We start from the raw sequence: 17146 nt of genomic DNA, 5'->3' as shown, positions 1-17146 counted from the left end.
ATAGGGACTTTGCAAGGGACAGTCAGCCCTCTGCAGGCTCTGCACCCACATATTCAACCAAGAATGCAACTGAGATATTCGGTGTTGGGGTAGCACCTGTCCCAGACATACAGGTTCCCCCTTATCACCACAACAACTATTTACACAGTACGTATGTCACAGTGGGCATTTGAAGCACTCTAGTGTGACTTACACAAGAGGACCGCACAAGCTCCATTTTCTAGATGGTACCTGAGCATCTGAGGATTTTGGCATATGAGGAGGATAAGGAGCGGGCCCTGAAGCCAATCCTGCTCAGGTATCAAGGGACTACTGCATGAGTTCCTCTGTTTCCGGGGTTGGAGACCAGCTGAGAACCAATACTTGCACACGTCTGAACATAACACATAGCTACTCCAGACTTGACCAAGGCAGCAACAAACAGAAGGCAGCCCTGCAGCTTGTGCACACAGCTGACACATGCAGAGACATGCAACTCAGCAGGGACAGCGCAGCCCAAAGCAGCAGCCTTCTCCCCGGGGAGAATTTGCTTCCAGGGATGGACTGGAACCCCCGAGACATCCAAGTGTGGCATGCTACCCACGTACAACTGGGATGCACTGTAGTTTACAATGACATCGAAACAAAATGTAAATGATGATGACTCCTGTGTTTCAGAGAACCTGGGAAAGCTGAAGTTATCTTGCTTATTTAACACTATCTCATCAGTGTTCTGGCTACAGACTAAAGGGCCATAGAGCGTGCATCTTGAATGCACAGAGAAAAGCTGGTTTCTTATCCGTGTTGTCTCCCTTCAAATACCAAAGAAGCCTTTACATATCCCATAGCATGAGAACTCATTCATTAACTCCTCCAAGCTATACTGCTGACCTGGACTGCAGTAAGTCACAAAAGACCATCCCAGGCCCTCATAGATAAACAGAGCTCCATTGATGGACAATTTCTCACCTTAAATGTTAAGAAAGATACTTGAGAGTCTCAGCATCTATGACAGTTCCTCTGGGTGTGGAGGTAGGTATGATCTCTTCTATATGTATTAATAGATCAACTATATGACTCAACATCACTGTTTCTTGTTTTAAATTAATGGCACCATCATGCCTGTGGGAGACATAAACCTAATTGTTCCCGTCTTCAAGGACTCCAGCTCAGTTCTGTCCTCCCTCTCCAGGGAAGCAGGAAGTCTGGCTCTGGTTTGTGGTTTGTCCAATGTTGGGCACGCTAGGCTAAAAGGCAGGCAGCTGATAATTCTTCCATGACTTGCCCAGCACAAAGAAAATTCTAATTTATTGAGGATATTAAATACAACAAGGCAAGTCTTTGGGCTGAAACACACACAGGCATCAATTATACAATGCCATCAAAACTTATTAGAAATTTAGTTGCCCCAAAGGTTGTGTCCCCAATTTTAAATATAATGTACAGCATAAAACAAAGTTTTCATGTGCTTGCTAAATAGTAAGATAGCTCCACCTAATACAATAGAAATCATCTTCATAAACTAAAAAAAAAGAACACCATAAAAAGACGTCATAAACATGCATTTCAATGTCATGATAAAAGGGAAAATATTCAGATTATCTAGAACATGATCTAAAGCACAAGTGCATGCTGCTTCCTGTGAAAGAATAAGACTCCAGCAATACATGTGCAACATTAAATCTCGTTTTAGAACAGATTCCGCTTGGAACCAACAGTGCTACGTTTCTAGGGGAGGCTCGCTCTAGAGACAGCAATCAGGGCAGGCACTCAAGGCTGAGAAGCAGAAAAAAACCACTTGCCTGGGGTTTCACTGGCTTAGGCGATTCCTGCTGCTCGTTACAAACAGATAAGCAGACATTAGCACAGAGCACCAAGCCAGCGCGTGACGGCGGGAGCTGGTTTGGCTGGCACATGAAAGCTCACCAACTGCCACGGCACCTCAAAGCATGAGAGGTTCAGTGACGCCCATATTCTGTGATTTTACCTTTCCTACCATCCATCCATCTTCCCACAGATCCCCCAACCCCTACTCTGTATATGACAATAAGAAATTGTCATAGGCACTGCTTATTAATTTATAACCATTCTCACAAATCTCTGCCAAAGATTGGCCCAAATTTCCTGTTTGCCTTGTGAGAAAGCCTAGTTAATTTCTGTGTACTGTGCCTGGCTCCTCCGGATTGGAAGGAAAAGCAGGGCTGCCGGGTGTGTGGCCAGGGAGCTGCTGGGCAGGCAGTGTGTGGAGTAGCTGCGCTTTCCTGGTTGGCCTCTGTGATTGGCCTCAGTTCCCACAAAAGAATGAAATGCAGACAAAAGCCACAGAGCCGAGACTTACAGGAATATTATGGTCCTTTCTTCCTTTGTGTGAAGAAGCAACATGGGCAAGGTACTGAATGACCTTCTTCGTATTCTCGGTCTTCCCGGCACCCGATTCACCCCTAAAAGAAATATCAACATCGGCCACTGTAAAAAGGGAGCTGAGCACATGTGTTCCAAAATTACAACTGATAAAACTGAGCAGAGTAAGAATTAGGGAAAGAAAAAATGAGAAAGAAGGCAGGAGAAAACTTACAGGCACCAGTAATAACAGAAAGGAAAATGTATTATTACTGCTTTTCTGTGTTTTCAGATTATCAACTCTTTATTCTTAGAGTTAACCTCGCTATCAACACCACCATCACGGAACTGTCTTGAAGATCATATTCTTTCTTGTATGTATCAAAAATAGATACTGAACAATGAGTTCTGGCTTGCAAAGGAGAACTTATTTTTGTACCTGTCTTTCATCTGTCCCACCATTTCAGTAGGCACACAGAAGCCCACTTGCAGGTGTGAGTCTGTCTCCTACTGTAGCCAAGTCTAGCTGGCCTGGAACATGCAATGTAGACGACTCTTTCTAAATCACAGTGATCCTCCTGCCTCAGCCTCCAAAGTGGTGGGATTAAAAGATTAAGTCACGGGCCGGGCGGTGGTGGCGCACGCCTTTAATCCCAGAACTCGCAGGCAGATCTCTGTGAGTTCGAGGCCAGCCTGGTCTCCAAAGCGAGTTCCAGGAAAGGCGCAAAGCTACACAGAGAAACCCTGTCTCAAACCCCCCCCCCCAAAAAAAAAAAGATGAAGTCACGCCAGCCGATGGTGTCACACACCTTTAATTCCAGCACTCAGGAGGCAGAGGCAGGCGAATCTCTTGTGAGTTTGAGGCCAGCCTGGTCTACAGAGTGAGATCCAGGACAGGCACCAAAACTACACAGAGAAATCCTGTCTCAAAAAACCAAAAAAAAAAAAAAAAAAAAAAAGATTAAATCACCAAATCACCATGCCTGACTAAAATTTTTAAAATGATTATTTTATTTTTTAAAAAAAGGGTATTAAGTCAGGAGTGGTGGCACACGCCTTTAATCAATCCCCACACTCAGGAGGCAGAGACAGGCGGGTCTCTGAGTTGTTCCAGGACAGCCAGGGCTACACAGAGAAACCCTGTGTTTACAGAAAACAAACAAACAAAAAAGTATTAAATAAATCCAAATAAATATCACTGGTCGTACTTGTGAGCGAACAAAGGAATATTCCAAAATATATTTTTCCTGCACCTGAGGGTAAGAGCTTCTTCCAAAGCAAAGAGAAATGTATTAAATGCTCATGGAAAACAAAAAATAAAACAAAACCCCACTGTACTGGAAACATCCCCTAGCATGACAGAGAAATCCCCAAACACTGCTTTGGAGACCACAGTCTGAAGGAACCGACAGCGCTGGACGCTTGTCGCTGGTGCTCACCTCCAAAGCACTGAGGGTCTTCCTAGTCGGAACCAATGTTGCCCCTGGCACACACCTTGAGGGAGCCTTCCCACAGGTAGTGGCCTCACACTTGGGGCTTCTGACTGTATGACCTCACCGGCTGGTCTGTGTCTGAACCCACATAACCTCACACAGTATGATACTGAACCTCATATTCTGGACTAAGCTTGAAGTACAAATGGCCCTCTGGGTACTTAGGCACACACAATTTCTCGCCTCTCTGCTCAGAATAGTATAGTCTCCACAAAATGAGCAGTGGCTTACTCTTTTAATATATGAGTATATAAAAATTATAATACACCTTTATATATGACATACACAAGATTATATATAAATGATTTGAATTATAAGAAGACATTTCATCTCTAACTAAAGTTTTAAACTCAGTTCACCTGCACTAGAGTGCAGTCTCTAAATGCTTTGGCTTGCCACGAACTCTCCCAGCAAATGCTGACTCCTCTCCTTTGAATTATATTTGAACAGTATTATTGAAACAGCCAACACCTCAAGTTTCCAGCAGGCTTCCTGGTTGCATTGTCTCCCCAGCTCTCTGCAGCTGGTCGACCTCAGCCTCTGGCACAGGAGAGCTGAGCAAAGGGATCACAGTGACCAGCTGTAGGGCTGGAGTAGGAAGAGATCGCTGAGCTTCCGTATCCCAACTCTGAAAACGGAGGCAATTGGGTTCCCCCCTCCCAGTTCCAAAATCTGATGATCCCAGACACAAACTCTTTACCGACTTAGAGTCACACCACATCCTGCTGCCTGTGGGGCTGATCTTGGTTGTCAACTTAACTACATACATCTGGAATCACTAAAACCCTAGCAGCTTGAACACACTTGTGGGGGATTTTCTTGACCGGATCATCTGAGGTGGGAGACCAATGCTAAATCTGGTTCATCTGCAGTCAGCAGACTCTAGCTACACCTTCTCGTGGCAGCCCACCTAAAAGGACATGGAAGGAAGCTTTTGCTCTTTGGTCCGCCTGCCCTCACTCTGGCTGGCAAGCTCATCTAGCCTGCTGCTGAGGAGTCCCTTCTTGGTGTTAGAACCTACTTCTTCAGGATTCCAGCACATACTGAAGACCAGCTGAGACATCCAGCTTACTGCAGTGAACGACTATTGGATTCCTGGCCTTTCCATCAAGAGACAGCCATTGTTGGACTAGCCAGATCAGCCTGTAAGGCACTCTAATAAATCACACACACACACACACACACACACACACACACACACACACACACACACACACACACACCAATTCTGTTCCTCTAGAGAACCCTGACCAACACACTGCTCACCTCTACATCTGCTCCTAGGAGTTTGAGTCTTAGGTACTCAAACTACCAAACTTTCAATAAGGTTTCTGCCCACTTTAGAAAGCATTTAAGAATATTACATCCTTTAAAATATCGTTTTATGTAATTTGTACGATTAAATCTCTCTGTATTTTCCTCCAGACCTTTGGTAAGTTTCAGATTATGACTCCTTGATTCTCCATCATAATATGGGAACAATAGTTCGTACATATAAAGTTCTTGAAGAAAAACTGGCAGTAACTAAAGCACATTGTTAGCAATGGGCAACACTACCTGTAATGCCCACTCAGATGTTGACTGATTAAACACGAGGTAGCTTGAATCCCTACACTAAGTTGCTTTACGAATTTATAGTATTGATGAAGTGGTTAGGACTGTGAACTATGGAATAAATATGACCTGCCTAGATTTCAATCTTCCCTTTACCAGCTTTGCATAGAGTGACCCTTGAAGGCCCACGTGATGAAGGCTTGGTTTCTGAGTCATGGCACCACTGGCCCTGATGGATGAGACTCAGTGGAAAGGAAATTACATCACTGAGGTCACATCCTTGAAAGGGATGTTGGAATCCAGGACCTGCTCGTCTCCTTACAGCGCTGGTGCAATGCATGTTCCCTACCGTAATGCTCTGCACTGTCAACAGGCCGCAGACAATGGAGCCAACCAAGCAGGGGCTGATACTGTGAGCCCAGATAAGCCTTTCCCCTTTATAAATGGATTAAGCTCTGTTGTTAAATAGTAAGAGAAAGACCAAAATACTATTCCTGCCTCCCGTGTTCTAGACAAGGTACTTGCTCCTCTGAGACTTAGTGTAGAGATTAAAATGAGAAAAAGTGATTTCGAACAACTGAATTAACATGTAAGCATTCAGAACTGTGCCTGGCAGTGGTGTGAATCATGATAACGATTAGGATGAAATGAAGATCTCAATAGGAAGTAACAACAAAAAGACTTATGTTAACATGAGAGATTACAGAGAAATTAGAACACAATTTTAGGAAAAACAACAAAATGAAACACAATGGGAAATGACAAATTGCCACAGACAGAAACTGAAGAAATAAAAACATCCCAAATAAAAGCAGAAGGAAGGCTGGAGAGATGGCTCATGTGTAAGAGCACTGGCTGCTCTTCCTGGACAGGGGTTCAATTCCCAGCACCCACGTGGTAGCTCACAACTGTCTGTAACTCCAGTTCCAGGGGGTGCGATGCCCTCTTCAGGTCTTCATGGGCACTAGGCACACAAGTGGTGTATAGGCACACATACAGGCGTACCCATACACATAAAAGAAGAAAAGTAGACTGTAAAACTACTGGGGAAAAGTAAAGGGAAAGAACCAAGCAGGAAGTCCAACAGACCTCTGCAGCGATAAGACGACCCCGGAAGAGTGGGCGAGCACTAGACCAAGACCTCAGACAGGAGGCAGCAAAGAGACAGGCTTCATTTCCACCAAGAAACTGGCGTGCAAGGCAGATTCAGCCTTGAAGTGGCGTCATGTGTCGCTGTGGTCCCCAGCAGCCCACAGTTAGGGAAGGGAGGTCATCAGGCACCATGCACCCCTTTCCTGCACAGAGTGTGAGTCAGAGTACAAAGTTAATCTAAAGCCAAAAAAGATGCGTGGTCAAGGTGCCACGTCTGTTGAAGTGCACTGGACAGTATCTACCAGGAGTTTCTAACCTATTTTCACATTTTCTAGAGAGGTCTCGAGCCTTCATTAGCTCCTCAAAGGGATGTATAAAAAATAAAAATAAAAGCAGATTACTAACACATAGCTACTCTGGGGTCCTTCTTTGAATCCCTCTGGACCCCAATTCTGCCAATAAGGATGCTCTTTCCTTGTTTTTATTCTCTGGATGTGTGTCGCATCAAAAGTATCCCTGGCCTGATATGCTTGTCTTAAATAACCTCAGTTTGGAGGTCACCACATACCTCCTACAATGACCATCTCCTGGACACAACTCTTTCTGAGGAGCACAGGCTCCTCCCTTGGCCCTGCAAGGTGACAAAAAGCAGGACAGAACCTGGCATCTTTGTCTGTCTCCTTTACTTTTGATCAGTCACCTGCTTGCCCAGGCCAGGTAACCACGCAAGGTGTGGCTGTCTAGAAGTTGGTGATTCCTGAATCAGCTCACCCCCTTTAAGGCTGAAGGTGCCAAGAGAAAAGCAACTGAGGTGTCTCCTTGTTGCTTTTACAAATTTCTGCCTCAGGTCCTCTAAAAGATGCCCCAAGTCTCCAAAAAAACCTGCATTCACCTTGGTTTCCAGGCCTGACGGAGCTTTGCAGACTTATTACTTCATGAGCTCACCCTCAAGTCAGAGTTCTCCAAGGGAACCAGACTGCTCCCTTCATTAGGAAGCATTAGGGCTTCCTCAAACCACCTCACAGACCCAGAACTAAGACGGCCGTCGAGTGGACCCCACTGAGCACACCTGCTTCCCTGCCTGCCTGAGCAGGCTCAGGTCTTCCTCTATTCAAACCGAAATCTCAGGTCTGGAAATGGACTGGGGAGGGACGTCAATGGACCCCTTTCCTCTTCACACTGTACCACGCTGACTCCATCTCGTCCCTCTGCGCTTCACTGTACTCATCTCTCTGATGGGCACTTTCAGATGGGCAGGCAAACCCAATCAGGTGGGACTCTAGGAGTCAGGACCTTTAACCTTAAAACCCTGGCTACAGTGCCCTCTCTTCTATATTAAATGTGGGGATAATATATTAATAAATGGTTTCCCATAATTTCAAAATTAACATTATATTTTTAGTTTATGTGCTCAACCAACATTTACTGAACACACAACATAGGCAAACAAGTTTCCCTCACTTCCAAACTTTAGTCTACAAGTAATAATCTGGGCTAGATGTCCAGTTTTCTAGTTTCTGGTTATTTTCAAGCTATATTTTCTATTTCTATAAACAATATCCTTCCCTTTTCTCCAAAATGTAAATCACTATTAAACTGAAACAACTTACATTTTATAAAATCTTTTAAAAATGACAGTTATCAATGAAAAACTGTCCAAGACACAAACACCCGCCGTGTAGAAGGCGGCTTCCCGGCAGGAGGACTCTGTTCCAGCCCCTCCCCCACACTAACCCTGGCTCCACGGGACACTCAATGGGTCCTAAAGTGACAAGTGTTGGGGACAACAGGTGAAGATGTTAGCTTCTTTTCTCTGCCTAGAATATTTCCCCTCATCTTTTTTTTTATTTTGTTTTTTTTGAGACAGGGTCTCTCTAGGTAGCTCTAGTTGTCCTCGAACTCACAGAGATCACCTGCCTCTGATTCCAGAGTGCTGGGATTAAAAGTGTACACCACCACGACTCACTGTTTCACCCCCTAACTTCAAAAAAATTTAACAAACACATATTTCTACCCAGAGCTTCTTAAATTCCTATCTACCAGTGGCTTCATGTGCTTCCCACCCCATCCTGACTCTTACAGCTTAGTTATAGTTTAAAGGGCAGTATAAAATTTCCCAAGTTTTATGGCTTGAGGACATCTAAAATAGAGTCCCCAGCAAAGCAAACTGGGATCCAGAGGCCATGTGATGGGCGTCACAGGCTGGGATAAGATCATCAATGTCCATCTGACCATAAGATGGCTTTCCACAACACTATACTGTTATCGTAGCTGGCCTAGGCTAACTTCAAACTCTTTAGGTAGCCAGAGGAGACCTTGAACCTACCTCTACTTGGGATTACACCACTCAGATTACAGGTGTGTCCCACCATGCCTGGTTTATGTGATGCTGGGTAACAAAATTAGAGAGCTGTACGTGCTGGGCAAGCCTTCTACCAAGTGAGCTACAGCCTCAGTTCACACGTAGCAGTCGATTCTATCCATTTGTTTATCTTGAAACTTTAAGGAATGCTACTCTTAGCAAAACCCAACTGCCCTCAATGCAGGACTCAACTCTGGACATTTGTATATGGCAGATAACCACTTTACAAAAACCAACACAAAACCCTAAATGTCCCATCTCAACTGGAGACAATCATTACATTATACTAAAATATATTTAAAAGGAAATGAAATTTGGGGCAATCAGCTTGTCAAACATCAAAGTAATAAAGTTTCAGTGTTCTCTAAAGAAGGGACTAAGAATAAATGCTTTATCAACCTTAATGCTAATGCCATGGAGAGTCAACGGGTGTGTGTGTGTATGTGTGTATGTGTGAGTGTGTGTGTGTGTGTGTGTGTGTGTGTGTGTGTGTGTGTGTTACATTTTTTCTTCAGTTCAGCAGTGGAGTCTGAACATGAAAGATGTGGCTCTCTTTACCAATACCTGGTGTGTCCTCACCATGACCAGCAGTGGGTCTGTAGGCTCACACTACCAGGTCAGTCTTCAGAGCTCACCCGTGGAACGTGGGCAGAAGAGGTTCAGGGTATAAGCTGGAAGTTCAGCCTTTGTAGGAAATGCAAATTAGAAACTAAAGGACTACAAAAGTAGAGCTTAAAGATAAACATCAAACTATGTACATACTTTTTCTTCGTATTTGTTCTTATTTTATATGTATGGGTGTTTTGCCTGCATGTATGCCTGTGCACTACATGTGTGCGTGTGCATGCCCTCAGAACCCAGAAGAGGGCTGCAAACGGCCACCATGTGGATGCTGGGAATCCAACCCAAGTCTCTAGAAGAGCGGCCAGAGCTCTTAACTGCTGAGCTGTCTTTCGAGCTCTGTGTACATTCTTACTTACAAAACAATAGCCACATTGCTTCTATTTGTGATTTGTGATACTGTGTAAACAGGTATTTAGTATAAAATAATTACTAAATCATGAACACAAAATAACTTCCTCATGAAGATGACTAGTTATTTGCATACAGAAAACTTTAGCTTGGTTATGGACCAATGTAAGGCAGATGTGAACACACTCTTGGAATACTTTACTTGGATTTTTAAAAGCACCAAGGAACATAGAATATTAAACCTGGGATATGATATTTCACATTTTCATATTTTTGGCCCACGTTACCTTATAATATAAATATGAAAGCTATAAAATGTCACAATTGTGGTGTCTAAAAGCAAAAACAAACAAAAGGCAAGGGTGAAAAAGACCAAGATGAACATTTACTCATGTTAGTATTCTGACCTGCCCCTTGGAGACCCACCCAGCATCTGACGTCATCTTACTTTAAAGTCCTCTTAAGAGGAAAAAGCACCCACACCCACACCCACCCCGCCAGAGGTAGCACGCACACGCCCCCCTCTCTCCCTCTTTCTTTCTAGCTCTTTCTTTTCTTCTTCCCTCCATTTTTCTCCCCTCTCCCCAAACCCCAAAATAAACTTGACACATGGACATCGCATCTGCCATGTGAATAACTTTCTACCTATCATCACAACTAGGACAGGGGAAGGACCTTGTGGGGTGACAGGACTGTCTTCTGTATCCTGATAGATACAGGTTTAGCTTCTACAAATGGCAAAAACTACACTTAGGATGTGTGAACCCCATTATATGGATTTTGCTCCAAAAGAAAGGAAGAAAACATTGCACTTTAAATAGGAGAAATGTACCGACCAGTTAACAATTGGGCTTGAAAAGCACTAGGTAAAGGGAGTCGTGGCTTACTAAATCAGAGAAAACTACTTTAATCTACATATCTAAACAGCTGGTAGTCACCAAAATCAACACCGCCTAAACTTAGGAGAGCCTCTGGACATGCGCAGTTGCCCTTGAGCCGCCCTCGGAAAAGCTGTGGTAATCCTCTAGGCTTCCCAACTGAAGCCCTGACCTCCTCCACACAGTTACAGTTAAGGTTAGAATATGATCTTTCAGGGGGCTGGAGAGATGACTCAGCGGTTAGGAGCACTGCTTGTTCTTCAGAGAACCCAGGTTCAATTCCCTGCACCCACACGACAGGAGATCTCACACCCTCTTACAGACATACAGGCAGGCAAGGCAAGGCATAAACAAAAGAGGGTATGACCTTTCAGACAGCTCCTACAGGTAATGCATCTGAATTAGGTTCTATGCTGTGCTAGAACACTGACCAAATTCAACTTGGGGAGAAGAGGGCTTATGTCATCTTAAACTTCTAGGTAACACTCCATCAGAGGGAAGTCTAGGAAGGAACCTCAGGCAAGGGCAGGGACCTGAAGGCAGGAACTGAAGCAGGGTCCACAAAGGAATAGTGCCTACTCACTCGCTCCTCGTGGCTTGCTCAGCCTGCTTTCTTTTTCTTTTTCTTTGTTTTTGGTTTTTCGAGACAGGGTTTCTCTGTGTAGCTTTGGAGCCTGTCCTGGAACTCGCTTTGTAGACCAGGCTGGTCTTGAACTCAGAGATCCACTTCCCTCTGCCTCCTGGGTGCGTGCACCACCACAGCCCGGCTCAGCCTGCTTTCTTATTTAGCCCAGGCCCACCTGCCCAGGAGACACCGTCCACAGCGAGCTGGCTTCTCCCACATCAATCATTAATTAATACACTAATACCCCACAGACTTGCCTATAGGCCAGTCTTATAGAGGTATTTTCTCAATTAAGACTCTGTCTTCCTGGGCAGGAGAAATGACTCACTGGGTACTAGATGCCAAGCCTGAGGACCTGAGCTTCAGTGCCTGGACCCACGAGTCACCTCTGCCCTCCACACATGCTCTACTGCATGTGCACACTCACGCACACGCCAAACAGACAAATAAATGGTAGTGCTGTGATAAATTTTTTAAAAAAGCTCTCTCTTCCCAGATATGTCTAGGTTTGTGTCAAGTTGACAAAAACCAATCTATCATCATTGACAATTATTTTATGTGTAAACAAAGCTTCTCTTTTTCCTATTTATCTGGCCTTCTAGTAAATATGCAAGCCCCAGACCACTCTCCCTCCAACATAAGCAGAAAGATGGACTGACAGGTAGAGGGATGAACAGACAGACAGATACGATAAACCAACTATAGCAAAATATAATGGTTGAGTCTGAGTGGTGTGTGCGTGGGTGTTCACTATAGGTCTTTCAACTGTGCTTCAAGTCTGAGAATATTAATGACAAAATGTTGGGAGAAAACAACAATCTGAAATAGAATGGGCCATTTCTTATCACTTGAGTCATGAAAGAGAATATAAAGCTAACTGTTTCTCTCGTTTGAACTCTGTCCCGCTCTTTTCAATTGTGGATAAGTGCACACAAGTATATTTGACAGAGAAACTGAAATGCAATGTGAGGCTGCACACTCCAGAACGGCTCCTCTAACCAGGTAACAGTTCATCGAGATGTACAGGCTCTGGGTTTGGTTAGTTTGGCTGTGTGAATTTTTTTTCAGGTTCTTTATAATGAAGTTTTAATGAACTTTAAAATGAAAGAAGAATGGGAAACAAAGCAAACACTGTTCTTAATGGCTGCTACTTGAGCCAAGCGGAGACAACTCGGCTGCCAGGACACTCGCTTATGAGCACGAGCCCACTCTACAGGATGCCACCCTAATCGGAAGTGCTAATGCCTGTGGTGGTCATTTCGGCAACCAAAGATCAGAAGCCACCAGCCTTTCATTCTAAGGGGTATGCTGTTCTCAAAGTTCATGCAGTTGAGCCTGGTGACACAGCCCGTAATCTCGACTACTTGGAAGGCTGAGGCAGGAGGGCTGCAGGTTCAAGGCAAGCCTGAATTACAAAGTAAGTTCAAGTCCAGCCCGGGAAACTTAGCGAGAACTTGCCTCAAAATAAAAAGAGAGCTGGGCTGTATCTCAGAATGCTTGCCCATCATCACAAGGCCCTTTAGTTCAACTCCCAGTAATAGGAAAGAAAGCAAAGTCACCCCAATTCCAAACAACACAATGTAAGAGGGAACGGAGTGTGCCACCTTTTGTTGGCTAGATGTGGTTTTATGCCAGCATCCTAGGAGGGTGGACCGCAGCGATGGCTCAGTGTTTCATACTTTACCTTGTAGTGGTTTCCAGGAGGACTCGGGCCATGGTTGTGTCTGGCTTGGGAGAGGGGCACAGTAGAGATCAGAGCGTGTACCTCTTGTTGCTTTAGGAATACAGCTGTCCCATTAGAGCCAGCATGAGAGGACACTAGAGAGAAGCCATGGCACCCTGTCCAAGAGTTGGCCAGCTACCCATAGCTGGCTACAGAGGCCAGTGAGACGGCCAAGGCCGGCCTATGGAGTAGGACAACAGGTGAGTCCTCCGACACAGTTGCTGGGAAGCCTGCAGGACCATGCAACCATGCGGAGGTGTTGCTTTTTGTTTTTAATTGTTACTTTTATTTTCTTTATTATTTGTGTGTGTTAAGTGCGTGGGTGTGTGTCCCAAGGGTCATGTGTGGAGGACAAGGACAGTGTGGCAGCTGGTTCTCTTCCTCAATCATCCTTCCTTTATGGGAGTTCCAGGGGTCAGACTCGGGTGGTCAGGTGTGCATGAGGAGGTAGCAAGCAGCTGCCAAGTCCTCTCCCAGGACTGACCATGCTGCTGAGCCGGGAGGCCTCAACAGAGAGCTCCGGATGTAACTCCTTGAGGCTAAATGATGCCAGAAGAAAAGTCACGCGGCAAAGCAGACTCTCCCTTTTCTTCTCACACCTCTCTCTTCATACCACATACTACATATCGAACTTTCTATTTCTTCCTCTCCATCCCCCCCCCCCAAAAGACAGAGGCAGGCAGACCTCTGAGTTTGAGGATAGTCTGGTCTACAGAGCGAGTTCTAGGACAGCCAAAGCTACACTGAGAAACCCTGTCTTGAAAAACCAAAACCAAACAAACAAACAAACAAATAAATAAATAGGCGACACAGGAGAGAGTTCTCAATTCCCAGTTCTTTACCCCATGGACCTTCTTTGGGACTGTGGACATTGCCATAGGAGAGCTGTGATGCCTTCCAGCCCTACCAAATTCTCCTTCCTCCTGCTACTCTTGATAACACTCTCTCCTTCAAGCGCATCTCATCTTGGCCATGTTAGAAGCACCAATGAGGTAAGAACTCTCTGCTGATCTCTCGGTATTAGTCAGCTATTGTTCCATTCACATTCTTGATGTGAGAAACAGTACGTCTTGGTTTTCTGTTTGTTCGTTTTCCCTAATTTCTTTTTCTCTCAGCTCCAGTCTGACTTCCAAGGCCCTCCCCACCCTATCACTCAGGTCGTTTTAACATCCTCCATGTTCTATGGTTTCTGTTCAGCTCCCTCAGTATCCGGAAGCAGCAGACCCGCTGAGCACTCGCCCTTTCTGGAAAGGCCCCTGACCCCTGGCAATGCCACATCCTTTGGGTCGTTCTGGACTTTGTAGCTCTTCCTCCTCTGGTTTATCCCCTGAGCGCGGGTTGTCCCAAGGCTTCCACAGACAGCGGCACACGGCTTCCATCATTCATTCTGCAGGTCTCTCTCCTGAGTGCATTTCCACACTAGTGGATGAGCACAGACACCCGCCAGCAATCTGGCCTAAACCAGGCTTGGTGTCTCCCACTCCAGTGTGCTCCCGGCCAGCCTATACTTAGACATACACACTAAAGAAGTCTCATGTAGGGGGACAGCCTAATTCTATCAAGAAATCCACCTTTTTTTTTTTTTTTTTTTTTTTTTTTTTTTTGAGCACATAACCCAAGTCCCAGGAAATCTGGCTCCTAAACTGAACAGCCCTTAAGCTCAACTGCTTGTTGAAGGTTCATGGCCATCTCCTTGCCTGTCACCACAGCCGCCTAACAGATCTCCTCCAGCCCAAGGTCCACGCTGCAGCCAAAGCCATCTTTCCAATGTGCACAGTGAATCATGTCCTGCCTGGACACTGTGCTATCCAGTGGCACACAGGATGCAGGCACGAGATGATTGATAAATAGTGAGTAAAAATAATATATTGCTGAACTCTCCAGCCAGCCTATACTTAGACATACAAACTAAAGAGGTAAATTGCACAGATTTAACTTGTGAGATGTGGAGTCTTGTCTGACAGCCGAGCAGCAGCAGCAGATATGAGCATCCTGTACACGCTTAGCCTGAGGACAACTGCATCGTTTAAATCACGCTCTTGCTCAACTCCCTCCCCCAAAACAAAAAGGCAATTCTCGACTTTCCAAAAGAATCAGAATCAATTCTGAATAGGTCAACATTTACTTACGTGCAAAGAATTGACTGGTCCTCACGATCTATAAAACAGAATAAAACAAACAAAAAAGTGACCATTTGCCTGATTTTATAATGTTTTATATAATAGAGTTGCAATAACAGACTATAAAATAGTAGTAATTGTCCCTTCAGGTCAAAGCTGACTCTGCCACAGCCTGATCACGTGCAGTTCTAAACTTAATCAAGATAACTTGCCTCCCACATTCTTTGGGGTAACAAGGACTCAGACAGGAAAGCACTGCTTTCTGGATGATGTCATGAATACCCACTGCTAGTGAGAACAGTTTACATGAGGATTAACCACAATCTCAAGTCAAGTTATACCTGGTTTTTGGTGTTCTGAGACATAGTCTCATGTAGTCCTGGCTGGTCTTGAACTTGCTATGTGATGGAGGATGACCCTCTGGTCTCTATCTTCTAAGTGCTGGGATTATAGGCATGTGCCACCATATACAGCTGAACCTGTTACAACTTGAATCTGGGAAGCTCCCTGAAGGTTCATGTGTCGGGTTTCAGTTGCCAGTTGATGGGGGACGTGACTGGGTCCTCTGGGTTCTAATCTTGTCAATGGATTAACTCCTTGATAGGCTCATAATATGATAACATTATTGGGAAGTGGGAACTAGGTGGGGAAAGTGGGTGCCTGGATGTATTCCCTGGAAACACTTCTCTCTGCTTTGCTCTATGTGCTACCTGCCATGGTGCGGCCTCACCTCTGGCCCACAGCAGAACTGGCCAACACAAACAGAGCCTCTGAAACGTGAGCTAAAATAAATCATTTCTCCCTTACACTGTTTTTCTTGGGTACTTGTAATGGTGACAAGAAGCTAACAGATTCCAAATATAACAAAAGAATGCACACTAACATCCTAATACGGTTTAACAATTATTCAGTTTTTAATATTTCAAAGTGATTTAATGATTTAAGCATTCAAACAAGCACTCAATAACTGAACCACACCCCAGCTGTTGTGTTCTTAACAGAACTGACAAGTTTGCATTGCTTTAAGGGACACTGGGTCACAGGTCCTGTTCACTGTTCCTCTGGTAGATGCCACCAGGTACCCAATAAATTAAACAAATCTGTTCATATAGTCTATATTTAAACTGAGTTACAGAAAGAACATGTTATTGAACTGACCCCCCTCAAATTTTTTTGTTTATTTTATTTTTTTCCCCAGAGTCTCTCAATGTAGCCCTGGCTCCTGTGTCAACCAGGCTGGCCTTGAACTCACAGAGATCTACCTGTCTCTGTCTCCCAAGTTCTGGGATTAAAGGTGTGTGCCACTCACCCACCTGGTTCAGGACTATCTTTTAAAATAGGTTTTTAAAAAAAACTCTTACAATTGCACATACATATGAGAAACAATGTGACGTTTCAATGTATGTATATAACATATCATATGATGGGGGTGACTGCTATATCCATTAACTCAGACAGCTACCATTGCTTTATATTGAAAACATTGAAAATCTTGTCTATTAGCTATTCTGTAATCTACATTAATTGCCAACCATGGTCACCCTACTGTGCTATAGAACTTCAAAAAGATCTCTTCTATCCTGCATTCCTGAACTCGGGAACAAGTCTCTGTACCTCACTCCCATTACTCAGTATTCATTGTTTTAACTGTAGGGGCAGCTACTAAGCTGGCCCTGAACTTGGGACTCTCTTGTGGCCACCTCTTGGGTACCAGAACTACGTGCGTACCATCACGCCTGGCCCAGTAATGAATTCTTACTATCATCTAACGACCACCAACCTTCACCCTGGCTGCCAATTGCAACATTCACATTAGAGATTCAGTGCCTGTCCCTGAGACCCCATGTGGCCTCTCCTCCCATGTGCTCTTCTCAGATCCACAAAGACTCCTGTACCTCCTCTGTTAGGCTCTGCTTACTCAATGCATGTCTACCCCCTACAGGAAACTTTTCCAACACCCTCCTTAGGCTCCTTCCCTCCTAGAGGTGTAGACTGGACTAGACTGGAC

General features: G+C 44.7%; 1 protein-coding gene and 1 non-coding gene across 10 annotated transcripts in view; both read right to left on the bottom strand.

Annotated features, from left to right (window-relative positions):
• Myh10 (myosin heavy chain 10) overlaps positions 1-17146 on the bottom strand; it is a 167021-nt gene that overhangs the window by 78307 nt on the left and 71568 nt on the right. For 6 of the 9 annotated variants that reach the window (XM_028869400.2, XM_028869395.2, XM_028869397.2 and 3 more), the window contains exons 4-6: positions 15148-15175; positions 2318-2420; positions 1782-1811 (exon numbers count right to left, since the gene is read on the bottom strand). In XM_028869400.2, coding sequence (XP_028725233.1) covers positions 1782-1811; positions 2318-2420; positions 15148-15175 — 161 coding nt within the window. The remainder of the gene's footprint in view (positions 1-1781; positions 1812-2317; positions 2421-15147; positions 15176-17146) is intronic. The other 3 variants (XM_028869396.2, XM_028869402.2, XM_028869403.1) reach the window with 1 other exon arrangement.
• Positions 2681-2804, bottom strand: LOC114693255. Its single transcript, XR_003734520.1, has one exon. It is a non-coding gene; the product is annotated as a small nucleolar RNA SNORA40 (small nucleolar RNA).

Source organism: Peromyscus leucopus, chromosome 8b (assembly GCF_004664715.2).
Source record: "Peromyscus leucopus breed LL Stock chromosome 8b, UCI_PerLeu_2.1, whole genome shotgun sequence".
Taxonomy (NCBI): Eukaryota; Metazoa; Chordata; class Mammalia; order Rodentia; family Cricetidae; genus Peromyscus; species Peromyscus leucopus.
This window is presented reverse-complemented; position numbering and strand designations above follow the sequence as displayed.